A 17,313-nucleotide genomic window follows, 5' to 3' on the forward strand; every position below is an offset into this window, starting at 1 on the left:
CTGAGGATGGCTCACCCCTCACAGTTCTGGGTGACTTCAACCTCCCTACGTCTACCTTTGACTCATTTCTCTCTGCCTCCTTCTTTCCACTCCTCTCCTCTTTTGACCTCACCCTCTCACCGTCCCCCCCTACTCACACGCTTGACCTCATCTTTACTAGATGCTGTTCTTCTACTAATCTCACTGCAACTCCCCTCCAAGTCTCCGACCACTACTTTGTATCCTTTTCTCTCTCGCTCTCCTCCAACACTACTCACTCTGCCCCTACTCAGATGTTAATGCGCCGTCGCAACCTTCGCTCTCTCTCTCCCACTACTCTCTCCTCTTCCATCCTATCATCTCTTCCCTCTGCTCAATCCTTCTCCCTCCAATCTCCTGATTCTGCCTCCTCAACCCTCCTCTCCTCCCTTTCTGCATCCTTTGACTCTCTATGTCCCCTATCCTCCCAGCCGGCTCGGTCCTCCCCTCCTGCTCCGTGGCTTGATGACTCATTGCGAGCTCACAGAACAGGGCTCTGGGCAGCCAAGCGGAAATGGAGGAAAACTAGACTCCCTGCCGACCTGGCATCTTTTCACTCCCTCCTCTCTACATTTTCTTCATCTGTTTCTGCTGCTAAAGCCACTTTCTACCACTCTAAATTCCAAGCATCTGCCTCTAACCCTAGGAAGCTCTTTGCCACCTTCTCCTCCCTGCTGAATCCTCCTCCCCCCCCCCCCTCCCTCTCTGTGGATGACTTCATCAACCATTTTGAAAAGAAGGTTGACGACATCCGATCCTCGTTTGTTAAGTCAAATGACACTGCTGGTCCTGCACACACTGCCCTACCCTATGCTTTGACTTCTTTCTCCCCTCTCTCTCCAGATAAAATCTTGCGACTTGTGACGGCCGGCCGCCCAACAACCTGCCCGCTTGACCCTATCCCCTCCTCTCTTCTCCAGACCATCTCTGGTGACCTTCTCCCTTACCTCACCTCGCTCATCAACTCATCCTTGACTGCTGGCTATGTCCCTTCCATCTTCAAGAGAGCGAGAGTTGCACCCCTTCTCAAAAAACCAACACTCGATCCCTCTGATGTCAACAACTACAGACCAGTATCCCTTCTTTCTTTTCTTTCCAAAACTCTTGAGCGTGCCGTCTTTAGCCAACTCTCTTGCTATCTCTCTCAGAATGACCTTCTTGATCCAAACCAGTCAGGTTTCAAGACTGGTCATTCAACTGAGACTGCTCTTCTCTGTGTCACGGAGGCTCTCCGCACTGCTAAAGCTAACTCTCTCTCCTCTGCTCTTGTCCTTCTAGACCTGTCTGCTGCCTTTGATACTGTGAACCATCAGATCCTCCTCTCCACCCTCTCCGAGCTGGGCATCTCCGGCGCGGCTCACTCTTGGATTGCGTCCTACCTGACCGGTCGCTCCTACCAAGTGGCGTGGCGAGAATCTGTCTCTGCACCATGTGCTCTCACCACTGGTGTCCCCCAGGGCTCAGTTCTAGGCCCTCTCCTATTCTCGCTATACACCAAGTCACTTGGCTCTGTCATATCCTCACATGGCCTCTCCTATCATTGCTACGCAGACGACACACAACTAATCTTTTCCTTTTCCCCTTCTGATAAACAGGTGGCGAATCGCATCTCTGCATGTCTGTCAGACATATCAGTGTGGATGACGGATCACCACCTCAAGCTGAACCTCGGCAAGATGGAGCTGCTCTTCCTCCCGGGGAAGGACTGCCCGTTCCATGATCTCGCCATCACGGTTGACAACTCCGTTGTGTCCTCCTCCCAGAGTGCAAAGAGCCTTGGCGTGACCCTGGACAACAACCTGTCATTCTCCGCTAACATCAAGGCAGTGACCCGATCCTCTAAGTTCATGCTCTACAACATTTGGAGAGTACGACCCTGCCTTACACAGGAAGCGGCACAGGTCCTAATCCAGGCACTTGTCATCTCCCGTCTGGATTACTGCAACTTGCTGCCTGTGCCATTAAACCCCTACAACTCATCCAGAATGCCGCAGCCAGTCTGGTGTTCAACCTTCCCAAGTTCTCTCACGTCACCCCGCTCCTCCGCACACTCCACTGGCTTCCAGTTGAAGCTCGCATCTGCTACAAGACCATGGTGCTTGCCTATGGAGCTGTGAGGGGAACGGCACCTCCGTACCTTCAGGCTCTGATCAGTCCCTACACCCAAACGAGGGCATTGCGTTCATCCACCTCTGGCCTGCTGGCCCCCCTACCTCTGCGGCGCACAGTTCCCGCTCAGCCCAGTCAAAACTGTTCGCTTGTTCCACCCCAATGGTGGAACAAGCTCCCTCACGACGCCAGGACAGCGGAGTCACTCACCACCTTCCGGAGACACTTGAAACCCCACCTCTTTAAGGAATACCTGGGATAGGATAAAGTAATCCTTCTAATCCCCCTTACCCCCCCCCAAAAAAATATATATATATATATATTGTAAAGTGGTTATCCCACTGGCTATAAGGTGAATGCACCAATTTGTAAGTCACTCTGGATAAGAGCGTCTGCTAAATGACGTAAATGTAAATGTAAATGTAAATGTATTATTTTCTTCTATTCTAACTCTCAAAAGTAAGTTGAGACCTAGCAGCCGGGTGCCCTAAGCGACCGCTTATGTCGCGTAATGCCTGAAGCCGTCTCATTAGCACTCATTATATGCTGCTGCTACTCTGTTCTTTATTTTACTCTTATTATTATCTATCCTGATGCCTAGTTACTTTGTGGTCCTCTGTAGCTCAGCTGGTAGAGCACGGCGCTTGTAACGCCAAGGTAGTGGGTTCGATCCCAGGGACCACCCATACACAAAAAAATGTATGCACGCATGACTGTAAGTCGCTTTGGATAAAAGCGTCTGCTAAATGGCATATTATTACTTTACTCTGCCTTCATGTACAGTACATATCTACCTCAAATACCTCATGTCCCTGCACATTGATCTGGCACTCCCTGCATATAGCTCCTTTCTTCTGTATTTTATTCCTCTTGAGTTACTATTTTTCTTTGTATAAATATTTTTTTACTATGCATCGTCGGGAAGTGCTCGTAAACAAGCATTTGATTTGATTTGTGAAGTAACACCTTGTGCAAATGCACCATATATCTAACACTAGATGGCGAACTAGGACAGACAAATATTATAAGTGCTAGTTCTACTTTTTACCTCTAGGTGCCGCTAAAATGTCACTATTTTCATTGCAATATCAATCTCAAGATCCTTGCAGAGTAGTACAGACGCTGTATTCAACTTGAAAAGCTAGCTAGCTAGCTAAACATTTGTTGCAAGATTATACTCTACAGTTGTCTTCTTACTGCTTCCACGTGGACATACCTATCTACATTTCTGAGGAGACTCAAGACATTTCGTAAAATGTGACGGTTGGTAAAATGTCTGCAATTACCGAATTAGTTGCTAGATCAACTTTGTTCTAGCCATATGTTTCCTGAAAATTAAGCTAGCTAGATGCCTGCCTAGCCACCCGCCCTTTGCTAAGCTAGCTATTTTTAGCTATAGCAAGCTAAATTATCGGTAGTCAAAATCTTAACTAGCTAGCTAGTTAGGCAACTTAACTAGCCAGCTATCTACTTGTAAAAAGTAAACTTTTATTCTGTTGTTAGTTTTGAGCTCTGTAACTCTGTTAGCCTGACCAAGTTAAATGCTTTCCGGGGCAAGCCAGCTAACGTTAGGCCCATCATCATCATCATAGACGCTGTCACAGGTCTCATTAGCACTTTTGTCATTAGCTTTCCAACTGTCCTTAGGTTAGTTAACGAGAGATAAGAAAGTTGTACTAGTTATTGACAGTCCGAAGAGATTATTATATTGACACTTAACTATCCAAACATTGGACTCGTGGTTAGCTAGTTACACTGATACTTAGTTAGCTAATTTAGCTATCTAGCTAATCTGTGGGTTCATAGCTCATTGTTCTAGAAAGCTAGGTAGCTAAAGTACTAACTAGCTAGCTGACAGCTCACACATTGCTGCGTACTGTGGGCTGGCAAGGTTAACTAGTAATTTACGCTAGTTAACAAATGTGTATTTAACTTTCTAGCTAGTTAGGTAGCTAACTAAGATCATGTAACACAGTTTGCTGCTTTGTAACCTAGCAAGCTAGTTAGTTTGTTTCTAGTAGAAGCTAGCTAGCTAGCTAGCTAGCTAGCGAAGTAGATTGGCCAGCATAGCCAACGCCTCCTTATTGTTGTTAACGCTAGCTAGCTAGCTAGCGCATTGTTGTCAAGCACTTGTTTACAATGCTAGCTAGCTAAACCTATTACAGGCACAACAACAGCCGGATGTAATCCTCAATTTGAATTTAGACCAACTTGATCCCCTGTAATTAGTTGAAACATAGTGGAGGTATTAGAGCTAGTAGCAGCACTGACTCTCATCATATAAACAAAACTTGTTTTATAAAAAGGTGTGTGACCAGGTCATGAACTCATACAACAACAAGTACTAGTAACTGACTTTAATTATCATAGCAACTACTGCTTTGACAGATGGGATGTATGTTTCTCGTGCATAATCTTTAAGGGGATTGTTTCAGAAAGTGAGGTGACAGTCCAGACAACTTTGGGTTAAGGAGGTTGGCTTGACAATATGGCATGACTGGTGTGCACTATGAATGCATGCCTTTTACAGTGTTGACTACATTTTCATTTTTCTCTCCAATAGTGACTTACTATGGCCTCTGGAAGTCATGATGGGCAAGGCAGGGAATTCCACCACGGCAAACCTCATGGATTTCTCCATCACATCAGCATCCACTCTGCAGCTGACAAGAACATGAAGGAGGTGAGTGGATCTCAAGGGGGGGGGGGGGGGGGGGGAGTGTTTAACTTGGTACTCAATTGCATCCCGATTCTCCGCACTTTTCCCACAGTGTGCACTTGCGCAATCCCTGTCTTTTAAATAAAAGCATTAGATTGATGTAAGCATTGAGGAGAAGGTATTTTCACCAGTGTTCAATCTAATGCACACTTCGGAAAGTGATTCTGTTATGAATATAAACCAAGAAGTGTTTACTAACCTAGTCAAAGATTTGCCTCTTTAAAGAAAACTGTAGGAGTGTTTTTATCGCCTATCCTTTTGTTTTAGGTGGATTTTTTAAATAAGGAAGAAATAGATAAAGAGAGGTGAGTTTTCCAGGTCTATGTGAATCCAATGCACAAGCAGCCATTCCTAGCACTGCCGTCACATCTGCTCAGTCACTGGGGAAAATCCAACATTGAAACACCTTTCCAACTTTTCCCCAAACACTGCCACCGTGTCTGGTCTACTTACTCAACCAGTGCAAGTATCAATACAAAATCCTTACCTCTCTTCACCTGGACTTTTCCTTCTCCAACCATCAGATTTCCAGTGAGTCGTTGTGCACACATCAAAGCCAAACGAGTGTCTGCGTGCAACAAGAGGAAGTTGTCGTCGCGTCACAGCGTGGTGGTGAGCTCAGGAGTGCGCCGCAGAGCGCCCCCCGCAGGCCGGGCTGTCTGTGACATGGCCAACAAGGAGAATGAACTGACCTGTCCAGAGGAAGTGCAGGCCATACACTACAATGACAACTGCGTGTTCCCCGTGAACTCTGCTTCAGAGGCTGGCTCCAAGATGGCAGGGTCGGGAAACAAGTACAGTGATTATTTCACTGAGGTGAGAGACTACCAGCCGGCCCCAATTCACTCCCTACCCCATCCCATAGGTCCCCTGATCCTTTGATGTTTGCAGACCTGTAGGGAGCGATCATTGGGACGGACCACTGCTGCGCTACATACTGTTCATTCCCAACATCAAACCCTTGCCCCTACGCTCTAGGCACTTGTGTAGATCTGAGAGGGTTGGAATTGTCACCATATTACCCATACCTTTCCATTCCTTGCACAGTGGGTAGATGCAAGGGATAGATTTGTAGACTTTGTTTATCGGGAAGAAAAGTGTCACTTGCATTGTCTTCCTTTGGATCGTTGAAGTGGATTTTATTGACATGTTCTTTATCGGCCCCTCCCTATGGGAATCTTTCCTGACCAGCTATCGAAGGACCATGATGCAATGACACATGTGCTTTTTGGAAGAAATCTCCGGCTAAATGTAGCTCTGACACTATGGCGAAGAAACGCCAGCGAACTAGTGGCATACTTGATCAGGTAGGAACACTGACTTTTGATCCATTTTCATGTTTGAAGGACTTCTTCTTCATATATACAGTTAATGATTAATCAACATGTTCATGTCCAATAAACACTGTCTGTCTTTGTTCCATAGAATTGAAGACACAGGCGTGCTTCTTGACTGCCTACCAGTTATAACGAAAAGGTGCGTATCGCAGTTGAATCAAACATCATCATGTATTGCTGTGATGAGTCAACTTGTGACACGTGTTCATTTTGTCTCTCTTGTTTTGCTCCCGTAGCCTTCAAGACGAAGCTCCGTGCATATCACTGGGCTGTTGTGTAGACCTCCTGCCTCAAGTCAAATCAATCCTCGCCAGTGAATATGAAGAGTAAGATCAGCTGTGGAACTTAAGAACTGTTGCTGTGTCCACCTGCTGAAACCTCAATTCCAATGTTTTTCTGTTTGTTCCTTCTCCAGACACTTGATTGTGGGTTTACACTGGGTTCAGTCTGTCATTAAGAAATGGTGGCCAGAACTCTCCGCAAACGGCAAGAGCCTGCAGGACAGCTGCTCAGAAGACGGGTATGTTAACAGATATTTATGAATTCGTCACTCTCCTGTCTGCAATGTAATAGCTGCAGGACAGCTGCTGTGCTGAGGAGATTAGCCTCTTGCTTCGTGTTGTCTTTGTTTGTTGTTGAAAAGTTGCCCAACTGGTTTCCCTGGTAATGCTAACTTCATATCAGTTATTCTCCCTTTAACATTAGAAGCCTAATTGGGTATGCTTATACAGTGCCTATCATAAGCATTCACCCCCTTGCATTTGTTCACTTTTTATTGTTACAAAGTGGGATTAAAATTGATTGATTTGTCATTTTTTGTAAATGATCTTCACAAAATACTCTGTCGAAGATGAATGAAAAATAAAACACTAAAATACCTTGATTAGATACAGTAAGTATTCAAATCAAATGTTATGTCACATGCGCCGAACAGGTGTAGACCTTTCAGTGAAATGCTTACTTAGAAGCCCTTAACCAACAATGCAGTTCAAGAAATAGAATTTAAAAAAAATATTTACTAAATAAAAGAAAGTAACACAATTAAAATAACTATAACGAGGTTATATACAGGGGGTACCGGTACCGAGTCAATGTGCGGGGGTACAGGTTAGTCGAGGTAATTTGTACATGTAGGTAGGGGTAAAGTGACTATGCATAGATAATAAACAGCGAGTAGCAGCAGTGTAAAAACAAAGAGGAGGGTGTCAATGTAAATAGTCTGGGTGGCCATTTTATTAATTGTTCAGCAGTCTTATGGCTTGGGGGTAGAAGCTGTTAAGGAGCCTTTTGGACCTAGACTTGGCGCTCCGGTACCCCTTGCCGTGCGGTAGCAGAGAGAACAGTCTATTACTTGGGTGACTGGAGTCTTTGACAATTTTTTGGGCCTTCCTCTGACACCGCCTAGTATAGAGGTCCTGGATGGCAGGAAGCTCGGCCCCAGTGATGTACTGGGCTGTACACACTACGTTCTGTAGCGCCTTACGGTCGGATGCCGATCAGTTGCCATACCAGGCGGTGATGCAACCTGTCAGGATGCTCTCGGCGGTGCAGCTGTATAACTTTTTGAGGCTCTGGGGATACGTGCCAAATCTTTTCAGTCTCCTGAAGGGGAATAGGCTTTGTCGTGCCCTCTTCACGACTGTCTTGGTGTGCTTGGACCATGATAGTTTGTTGGTGATGTGGACACCAAGGAACTTGAAGCTCTCAACCCGCTCAACTACAGCCCCGTTGATGTGAATGGGGCGTGTTCGGCCCTCCTTTAATTGTATTCCACGATAAGCTCCTTTGTCTTGCTCACGTTGAGGGAGAGGTTGTTGTCCTAGCACCACACTGCCAGGTCTCTGACCTCCTCCCTATAGGCTGTCTCATCATTGTTGGTGATCAGGCATACCACCGTTGTGTCATCAGCAAACTTAATGATGGTGTTAGTCGTGCTTGGCCACGCAGTCGTGGGTGAACAGGGAGTACAGGAGGGGACTAAGCATGCACCCCTGAGGGGCCCCCGTGTTGAGAATCAGTGTGGCAGATGTGTTGTTGCCTACCCTTACCACCTGGGGGCGACCCGTCAGGAAGTCCAAGATCCAGTTGCAGAGGGAGATGTTTAGTCCCAGGGTCCTTGGCTTAGTGATGAGTTTTGTGGGCACTATGGTGTTGAACGCTGAGCTGTAGTCAATGAACAGCATTCTCACATAGGTGTTCCTTTTGTCCAGGTGGGAAAGCGGCAGTGTGGATTGCGTCATCTTTGGATCTGTTGGGACGGTATGCGAATTGGAGTGAGTCTAGGGTTTCCGGAATGATGGTGTTGATGTGAGCCATGACCAGCCTTTCAAAGCACTTCATGGCTACCGACGTGAGTGCTACTGGGCGGTAGTCATTTAGGCAGGTCACCACCCCTGAGTCAATACATGTTAGAAACACCTTTGGCAGCGAATACTCTTGGGTACGTCTGTAAGAGCTTTGTACACCTGGATTGTGCAATATTTGCCCATTCTTGTCAAAGTTCTTCAAGCTCTGTCATGGTGTTTGAGATCATGGCTAGACAGCAATTACCAAGTCTTGCTATAGATTTCCAAGCAGATTTTAGTCAAAACTGTAACGTGGCAACTCCGGACAAGTTTCTGAGAGTCAACAGCTTGCGTGGTAGGCGGCTCACAGGACAACGGCTTCAAGCACAGCTTAACACTGTTCGAAGTAAGCAAGTCTCAGTCTCAACTGTGAAGAGAAGACTTGGAGCTGCAGGTTTGACAGGTGGAGTGGCAGTAAGAAAGCCATTGCTAAGATGGATAAATAAGAAAAAGAGGCTTGCCTGGGTCATAAAGCACCGCCAGTGGACTACTGAAGACTGGAGGAAGGTCTTATGGACCGATTTAATCCAAATTTGAAATCTTTGGTTCATCAATCTTTGGTTCATCTCCCGAGTGGCGCAGTGGTCTAAGGCACTGCATTGCAGTGCGAGCTGTGTCACTAGAGATCCTGGTTCGAATCCAGGCTCTGTCGTAGCTGGCCGTGACCGGGAGACCCATGGGGCGGCGCACAATTGGCCCAGCGTCGTCCAGGGTAGGGGAGGGAATGGCCAGCAGGGATGTAGCTCAGTTGGTAGAGCATGGCGTTTGCAACGCCAGGGTTGTAGGTTCGATTCCCACGGGGGGCCAGTATGAGAAAAAAATATATATATGTATGCACTAACTGTAAGTCGCTCTGGATAAGAGCGTCTGCTAAATGACTAAAATGTAATCGCGCAGGGTTTTTGTACCCCGCCGAGTAGGCGAAAGGATTGTTCCTCAGTGTGTGACACCAAGCGTGATGGTCTGGGGCTCTTTTGCTGGATCCAGAGTCGGCGATTTGCACAGAGTGAGTGGCACCCTGAACCAAAACGGCTACCACAGCATTGTGCAGCGCCATGCAATAACCTCTGGTGAACGCCTAGTTGGTCAGTGGTTCATCCTACAGCAAGATAATGACCCAGAACACACCTCCAGGCTGTCAGAACTACCTTAGAAGAAAATAACAAGATAGTAGGCTTTAAAACATGGAATGGCCAGCACAGTCTCCAGACTTAAACCCCGTTGAGCTGGTTTGGGATGAACTGGGCAGAAGGGTGAAAGCAAAGCAACCTACAAGTGCAACACATTTGTGGGAACTTCTGCAACAGTGTTGGGAAGAACTTTCCGAATGCCACGAGGCTGTTGTGTCTGCAAAAGGTGGCTACTTTGATGAGTAAAAATTACATTTTGTTAAACAAAACGATTCCATGATTGCTTTTTTGTCTCCAATTGTTTATTTGTTCTATGCTTTAATTTCAGAGTACATTAAGACATTAAACTGTGAATTTCAATAAAAAATGGAAAAATGGAGGTGTGTACTAAATCTTTTGACCAGGTATGTATGTGTGTATGGGGAACAGAGGAAGGGGTAGTCATTTAAAAAAATGTCAATCCCTATTACTTCAGAGTCCATGTAACTTATTATGTTACTTGTTAAGCCACATTTTACTCCTGAAGTATTTTATGCTTACCTAAACAAAGGGGGTGAATACTTATGCAACTACTATTTTAGTTAAAAAAAAAAAAAGCTGTATTTTGTGTAGATCAATGACAAATAGGGGGGTGAATACTTATAATACCCACTGTATGTCTGTTTTGCAGGAACCTCCAAGTCATGAAGCAGCAGCTGAAGGAGTTCTGGGAGGAGGGACCCCAGTTAAGTTTAGTTCCAGGAACTACAGGAGAGATGGCAAAGGTAAGGTGTCATTGCTACCCTTAATGCTATTGATCCATGAGGCTAACAGAGAGATATTGTTGAAGCCTTTCTGCCAAGAATAGATCAACATTTCACCTGCAAAGTCAAACTTCTCACCTCCTTTTAACTTTGTTCATTTCAGGCAATGGAGTCTAGCTTGACTTCTCTCACTTCTCTCTTCTCTCACTTCTCTCTCACCAGGCCATTGAGTCTTACTTATCACAACTGCATTGACCAATCAATCAATGTAGCACTGAGGAAGCGACCACTACTGCCGGATAGAGCTGTTTCAACATTACCTGGAGACTAAAGACAAGACCATGTTCCACACACAGACAGGAACCCTGTTCTATTCTATGTGGATTGATGAAATCAGTGATTCAGACTGAGCAACTCCCCACGCTCAATCACAACTAGAGAGACACTTACAATGGAGGAAGGAACTTTTCTTTCTGAAAAAAACTGGAATTCCTGCTTCACATTGAAGTGGATCGATGTCTTGCGAAGGGGCAATACTTCAATCGACCTCCATGAGACTGAGTCGAAAACGTACCCTATTTCCTCTATAGTGCACTACTTTTGACCGGAATAGGACACACTAAGACTGGCTCTGGGCTGCTCTGTGAAGTGCCAAGCTCTTTCGCACCACCACAGCACTCTTCACCATGGTGTGCAAACCTACACGGATTATGGATGTAACGTAATGAACGCCCCTTCCTGGTTTCAGTTCTTATTTCTTCCCTCATGTCCTGAATTAAGAACTTGAAACTAACTGCTGCAGTCTTAAGTTATGAGAGCTTTTCTTGTTTTCGTTTTTTTTTTTTCTGTTCATGAGTGACGTTTGACTGTAAAAGTGTAAATACAGTGATTCTTTTAACCTTTAAAATAAATTAGCAAAAATCTGTCAAATGAATTATTTCTCAAAACATAGTGGCCACATAAACGTTATATTCTTCTGTTATGCCCATGGTGATATAAGACAATATTTGACAGCAAATGCTATTTTTCTGAGAACAGCTATTGTTAGGAAAAGAAAGACTCACTGCACTAGTTTTATGAAAACATTTAGCTTCTGTTTGAGCAAAGACCTAAATGGGGAAAGATGTCCATCTGAATCTTGCTATACTGTTAGTGTCACTTCCATGTCCAAAAAGTTTGTACTTGGAAGAAAATGCTCTGAGGCTTCTAATTTTAGTTCAGGCAGTAACGTTTGTCATTACAGGATAATGGGACAATGGCTTTGAAATTGAGGAAAAACAAACTAGCTCTTAAATGTCCATTATCATTTGTTTACTTTCGTTCCACCAATGAAATGTTTTTACTATCGACAGATCTCAGTTTACACCCCTGAGTATGTTTACACAGGGAAAGTGCGTATTTCCGTGAGTGTCAATAAAGTTTTTCGAAAATGTAGGTGACGTCAGCATTTCCCAACTGCAGAGGCAACACAGACAGCGGATGCAAAACATTCACCTGCTCATCGGCTACATGATTTCAGCGAATCTATTATAGTTATTTACCAATAGAACACGTACCGTTGTTGAAATACTGCAAGCAAACATGTTGCTGCAGGTTAGACTATCAGAAGTATGCCTTTTTCTACAGGCTATGTTTATTTTAGCGTGCTGTTTCAGTGATATGGATTCGGGGCCTATCGCGACGGGTGGATCTGTTCAACCAAACGGAGATCGTTTCAAAATCGAGGGTCGGGCAATCGTTCCTGGGGTGAAAACTCAAGACTGGATTTCGTCAGCCCGAGTCACGGTAGAGGGAGAAGAGTATATAGGCTTCTTGAGGTAATACTGTAGGCTTGGACGACTAAAAACATGGATTGTTGTGCTAACTAAGGGCTAACGCTAACCGGGGCCCTGTGCTCACACTAAAGGCTATCCTCGTTTGCTGCTAGCCTAGTTTTTAGTTGACAGCTAGCTAACGTTATCGGTGTTATAATAATAAGCCATTTAGCAAACGCTTTTATCCAAAGCGACTTACAGTCATGCGTGCATACATTTTTGTGTATGGGTGGTCCCGGGGATCGAACCCACTACCTTGGCGTTACAAGCGCCGTGCTCTACCAGCTGAGCTACAGGTGATTGAGATGGAGAGCTAATTGAGACTGCTTAGTGTCCAGCATTATCATGTTAGCTAACGTAACTAGCTGGTTAACTAATTATTAAGAATAGCGGACATTCATAAAGATGGCTGCCTCCATCTTTCAAATGCCTCATTTGCTAAGTTCGCCGTATTAAACAGTGTACTCCGTTGAATTCCTCCATCTTGACTTTATGCACCTTGGCCATTGACAGTGGCCCTACACCATTTGTTCTAATCTCCTCCCCCACTTTGATACAGCTCCCACTCTGGCCAAGGGGCCCCAACACCTGTTATGAATCGACATTATAATGCTAGATCAAACTGAGCATGGCTACAGTATGATGATGGTTATTGATGCCTTTGAAACCCCTGACTTACTCTCTCTGCAGAACTGATGGAAGTTTCGTTGTTAATGATGTTCCCTCTGGATCCTACGTTGTGGAAGTGATCTCACCTGGATACAAATTTGAAGCAGTCCGTGTGGACATCACGTCTAAGGGGAAAATGAGGTACAGTTAGGGCTGTGGCGGTCTTGACATTTTGTCAGCCGGTAACTGTCATGCAAATAACTGCTGGTCTCTGGTAATTTACCGTTAATTAACATAAACAAGTTTAACATCGCCTACAAGCAACTGATATAGACCTTTTGGAATATCTACATTTTTAAAAGGTCTAATAAATCCATTTAAAATAGCCTACACCATCTCAATAAATCCATTATTTTAGGCAAGTCTAAAGAAACATGATATTAAGAAAATGTAGAGAGAATTGCATATGCTGAGTCGTCCTTATGTTAGGCCCTGATCTGGCTATGGCATACAGCAGGGTTCTTCAATTCCGGTCCTGGAGGGCCGAAACACTTCTGTTTTTTATTTCTACCTGGTAGTTAATTGCACTCACCTGGTGTCCCAGGTCTGAATTAGCCCCTGATTAGAAGGAGAGGATGAAAAACAGAGGTGTTTCGGCCCTCCAGGACCGGAATTGAAGAACCCTGCCATACAGTATGGCTGTGGGCTACGCTAGTTCATTTAGCAGACAAGATTTGCTTATGTACTGAACACAAATATAAACGTAACATGCGAAAATTTCAAAGATTTGACTGAGTTACAGTTCATATAAGGAAATCAGTCAATTGAAATAAATGAATTAGGCCCAAAGCTATTGATTTTACATGACTGCGAATACAGATGCATCTGTTGGTCACAGATACTTTTTTTTTTTTTTAAGGTAGGGGCATGGATCAGAAAACCAGTCAGTAGCTGGTGTGACCACCATTTGCCTTATGCAGCGCGACACAGTTGATCAGGCTGTTGATTGTGGCATGTGTAGAGTGAGTGAAATGTGAAATGCTTACTTACAAGCCATTAACCAACAATGCAGTTTTATGAAAAATAAGTTAAAGTATTTACAAAAATAAACTGAAGTAAAAATAATAATAAAGAAAACAGAAGGAAATAGAAAAATAACGAATAATTAAAGAGCAACAATAAAATAACAGTAACAAGGCTATATACAGGGGGTACCAGTACAGAGTCAATGTGCGGGGGCACCGGTTAGTCAAGGTAATATGTACATGTAGGTAAAGTGACTATGCATAGATGATAAACTTAGAGTAGCAGCAGTGTAAAATTGGGGGGGAGGGTCAATGCAAATAGTCAGTGTAGCCATTTGATTAGCTGTTCAGGAGTCTTATGGCTTGGGGTTAGAAGCTGTTAAGAAGCCTTTTGGACCTAGACTTGGTGCTCCGGTACCGCTTGCCGTGCGGTAGCAGAGAGAACAGTCCATGACTTGGGTGACTGGAGTCTTTGACAATTTTTAGGGCCTTCCTCTGACACCACCTGGTATAGAGGTCCTGGATGGCAGGAAGCTTGGTGATGTACTGGGTCGTAAGCACTACCCTCTGTAGTGCCTTGCGGTCAAAGGCCGAGCAGTTGCCTTACCACAGGCGGTGATGCAACCAGTCAAGATTCTCTCGATGGTGCAGCTGTAGACATTTGTGAGGATCTGAGGACCCATGCCAAATCCAATATTTTTCAAATACATTGAGTAGCTATTGTAATTCTCAATGGATGTAAAAACAGACTTTGAGAAGCTCCGCAGGTCATTAGTAGTGGTGCGTTAAGCCAATCAGAAATACTATCAGATCCCCAAATGGGCACATTTATATGCCTACAATTGCGCAGGCCAGCTAGCCTATGTCTAAAATTATAGACTGATCATTTCTTTGTCAGTGGGCAAACGTACAAAATCAGCAGGGGATCAAATACTTTTTTCCTTCACTGTGTATATATATATATATGTATGTGTGTGTGTGTGTGTGTATATATGTGTGTGTGTGTGTATATATATATATATATATATATATATATAATGTGTATATACACTGCTCAAAAAAATTAAGGGAACACTTAAACAACACAATGTAACTCCAAGTCAATCACACTTCTGTGAAATCAAACTGTCCACTTAGGAAGCAACACTGATTGACAATAAATTTCACATGCTGTTGTGCAAATGGAATAGACAACAGGTGGAAATTATAGGCAATTAGCAAGACACCCCCAATAAAGAAGTGGTTCTGCAGGTGGTGACCACAGACCACTTCTCAGTTCCTATGCTTCCTGGCTGATGTTTTGGTCACTTTTGAATGCTGGCGGTGCTTTCACTCTAGTTGTAGCATGAGATGGAGTCTACAACCCACACAAGTGGCTCAGGTAGTGCAGCTCATCCAGGATGGCACATCAATGCGAGCTGTGGCAAGAAGGTTTGCTGTGTCTGTCAGCGTAGTGTCCAGAGCATGGAGGCGCTACCAGGAGACAGGCCAGTACATCAGGAGACGTGGAGGAGGCCGTAGGAGGGCAACAACCCAGCAGCAGGACCGCTACCTCTGCCTTTGTGCAAGGAGGAGCAGGAGGAGCACTGCCAGAGCCCTGCAAAATGACCTCCAGCAGGCCACAAATGTGCATGTGTCTGCTCAAACGGTCAGAAACAGGGTGGTATGAGGGCCCGACGTCCACAGGTGGGGGTTGTGCTTACAGCCCAACACCGTGCAGGACGTTTGGCATTTGCCAGAGAACACCAAGAGTCTGGAGACGCCGTGGAGAACGTTCTGCTGCCTGCAACATCCTCCAGCATGACCGGTTTGGCGGTGGGTCAGTCATGGTGTGGGGTGGCATTTCTTTGGGGGGCCGCATAGCCCTCCATGTGCTCGCCAGAGGTAGCTTGACTGCCATTAGATACCGAGATGAGATCCTCAGACCCCTTGTGAGACCATATGCTGGTGCGGTTGGCCCTGGGTTCCTCCTAATGCAAGACAATGCTAGACCTCATGTGGCTGGAGTGTGTCAGCAGTTCCTGCAAGAGGACGGCATTGATGCTATGGACTGGCCCGCCCGCCCGTTCCCCAGACCTGAATCCAATTGAGCACATCTGGGACATCATGTCTCGCTCCATCCACCAACGCCACGTTGCACCACAGACTGTCCAGGAGTTGGCGGATGCTTTAGTCCAGGTCTGGGAGGAGATCCCTCAGGAGACCATCCGCCACCTCATCAGGAGCATGCCCAGGCGTTGTAGGGAGGTCATACAGGCACATGGAGGCCACACACACTACTGAGCCTCATTTTGACTTGTTTTAAGGACATTACATCAAAGTTGGATCAGCCTGTAGTGTGGTTTTCCACTTTAATTTTGAGGGTGACTCCAAATCCAGACCTCCATGGGTTGATAAATTTGATTTCCATTGATAATTTTTGTGTGATTTTGTTGTCAGCACATTCAACTATGTAAAGAAAAAAGTATTTCATAAGATTATTTCATTCATTCAGATCTAGGATGTGTTGTTTAAGTGTTCCCTTTATTTTTTTGAGCAGTGTATATATATATATATACACGTGTGTATGTACAGTGGGGGAAAAAAGTATTTAGTCAGCCACCAATTGTGCAAGTTCTCCCACTTAAAAAGATGAGAGGCCTGTAATTTTCATCATAGGTACACGTCAACTATGACAGACAAGTTGAGAGAAAAAAATCCAGAAAATCACATTGTAGGATTTTTTATGAATTTATTTGCAAATTATGGTGGAAAATAAGTATTTGGTCACCTACAAACAAGCAAGATTTCTGGCTCTCACAGACCTGTAACTTCTTCTTTAAGAGGCTCCTCTGTCCTCCACTCGTTACCTGTATTAATGGCACCTGTTTGAACTTGTTATCAGTATAAAAGACACCTGTCCACAACCTCAAACAGTCACACTCCAAACCCCACTATGGCCAAGACCAAAGAGCTGTCAAAGGACACCAGAAACAAAATTGTAGACCTGCACCAGGCTGGGAAGACTGAATCTGCTGGGAAGACTGAATCCTAGGTAAGCAACTTGGTTTGAAGAAATCAACTGTGGGAGCAATTATTAGGAAATGGAAGACATACAAGACCACTGATAATCTCCCTCGATCTGGGGCTCCACGCAAGATCTCACCCCGTGGGGTCAAAATGATCACAAGAACGGTGAGCAAAAATCCCAGAACCACACGGGGGACCTAGTGAATGACCTGCAGAGAGCTGGGACCAAAGTAACAAAGCCTACCATCAGTAACACACTACGCCGCCAGGGACTCAAATCCTGCAGTGCCAGATGTGTCCCCCTGCTTAAGCCAGTACATGTCCAGGCCCGTCTGAAGTTTGCTAGAGTGCATTTGGATGATCCAGAAGAGGATTGGGAGAATATCATATGGTCAGATGAAACCAAAATAGAACTTTTTGGTAAAAACTCAACTCGTCGTGTTTGGAGGACAAAT

The 17,313-nt window shown here is 44.9% G+C and overlaps 2 protein-coding genes across 3 annotated transcripts in view; both read left to right on the top strand.

The window, feature by feature from the left end:
- The first annotated feature begins 3,228 nt into the window (after positions 1 to 3,228).
- LOC311106910 (KATNB1-like protein 1) lies at positions 3,229 to 11,835 on the top strand. 2 transcript variants are annotated; one of them, XR_014610367.1, is made up of 11 exons: positions 3,229 to 3,390; positions 4,691 to 4,810; positions 5,114 to 5,151; positions 5,371 to 5,662; positions 6,038 to 6,153; positions 6,272 to 6,322; positions 6,420 to 6,509; positions 6,599 to 6,703; positions 9,987 to 10,062; positions 10,329 to 10,422; positions 10,624 to 11,325. XR_014610367.1 is itself a non-coding variant. In XM_084149297.1 (10 exons), exons 2-10 carry the CDS (start codon positions 4,700 to 4,702, stop codon positions 10,654 to 10,656), a joined length of 930 nt encoding a protein of 309 aa, XP_084005423.1. In that variant the 5' UTR covers positions 3,229 to 3,390; positions 4,691 to 4,699; the 3' UTR covers positions 10,657 to 11,835. The 2 variants fall into 2 exon arrangements, 1 of the variants encoding a protein (XP_084005423.1); XM_084149297.1 differs by lacking the exon at positions 9,987 to 10,062 and having other exon boundaries at positions 10,624 to 11,835.
- A 20-nt stretch (positions 11,836 to 11,855) lies between these two features.
- LOC311106911 (endoplasmic reticulum membrane protein complex subunit 7-like) overlaps positions 11,856 to 17,313 on the top strand; it is a 9,675-nt gene continuing 4,217 nt past the window's right edge. The window contains exons 1-2 of the mRNA XM_084149298.1: positions 11,856 to 12,218; positions 12,906 to 13,025. Of these exons, the coding sequence (XP_084005424.1) occupies positions 11,983 to 12,218; positions 12,906 to 13,025 (356 nt within the window). The 5' untranslated portion in view covers positions 11,856 to 11,982. The remainder of the gene's footprint in view (positions 12,219 to 12,905; positions 13,026 to 17,313) is intronic.

Source organism: Coregonus lavaretus (assembly GCF_964263955.1).
Source record: "Coregonus lavaretus genome assembly, chromosome: 31".
Taxonomy (NCBI): Eukaryota; Metazoa; Chordata; class Actinopteri; order Salmoniformes; family Salmonidae; genus Coregonus; species Coregonus lavaretus.

Coding starts and splice junctions, on each gene's coding strand:
- LOC311106910 (XM_084149297.1), top strand. CDS start 4,700: ATGGCCTCTGGAAGTCATGATGGGCAAGGCAGGGAATTCCACCACGGC. Junction 5,152..5,370: donor GAAGAAATAGATAAAGAGAG/GTGAGTTTTCCA, acceptor TCCAACCATCAG/ATTTCCAGTGAGTCGTTGTG. Junction 6,510..6,598: donor CTCGCCAGTGAATATGAAGA/GTAAGATCAGCT, acceptor TTCCTTCTCCAG/ACACTTGATTGTGGGTTTAC.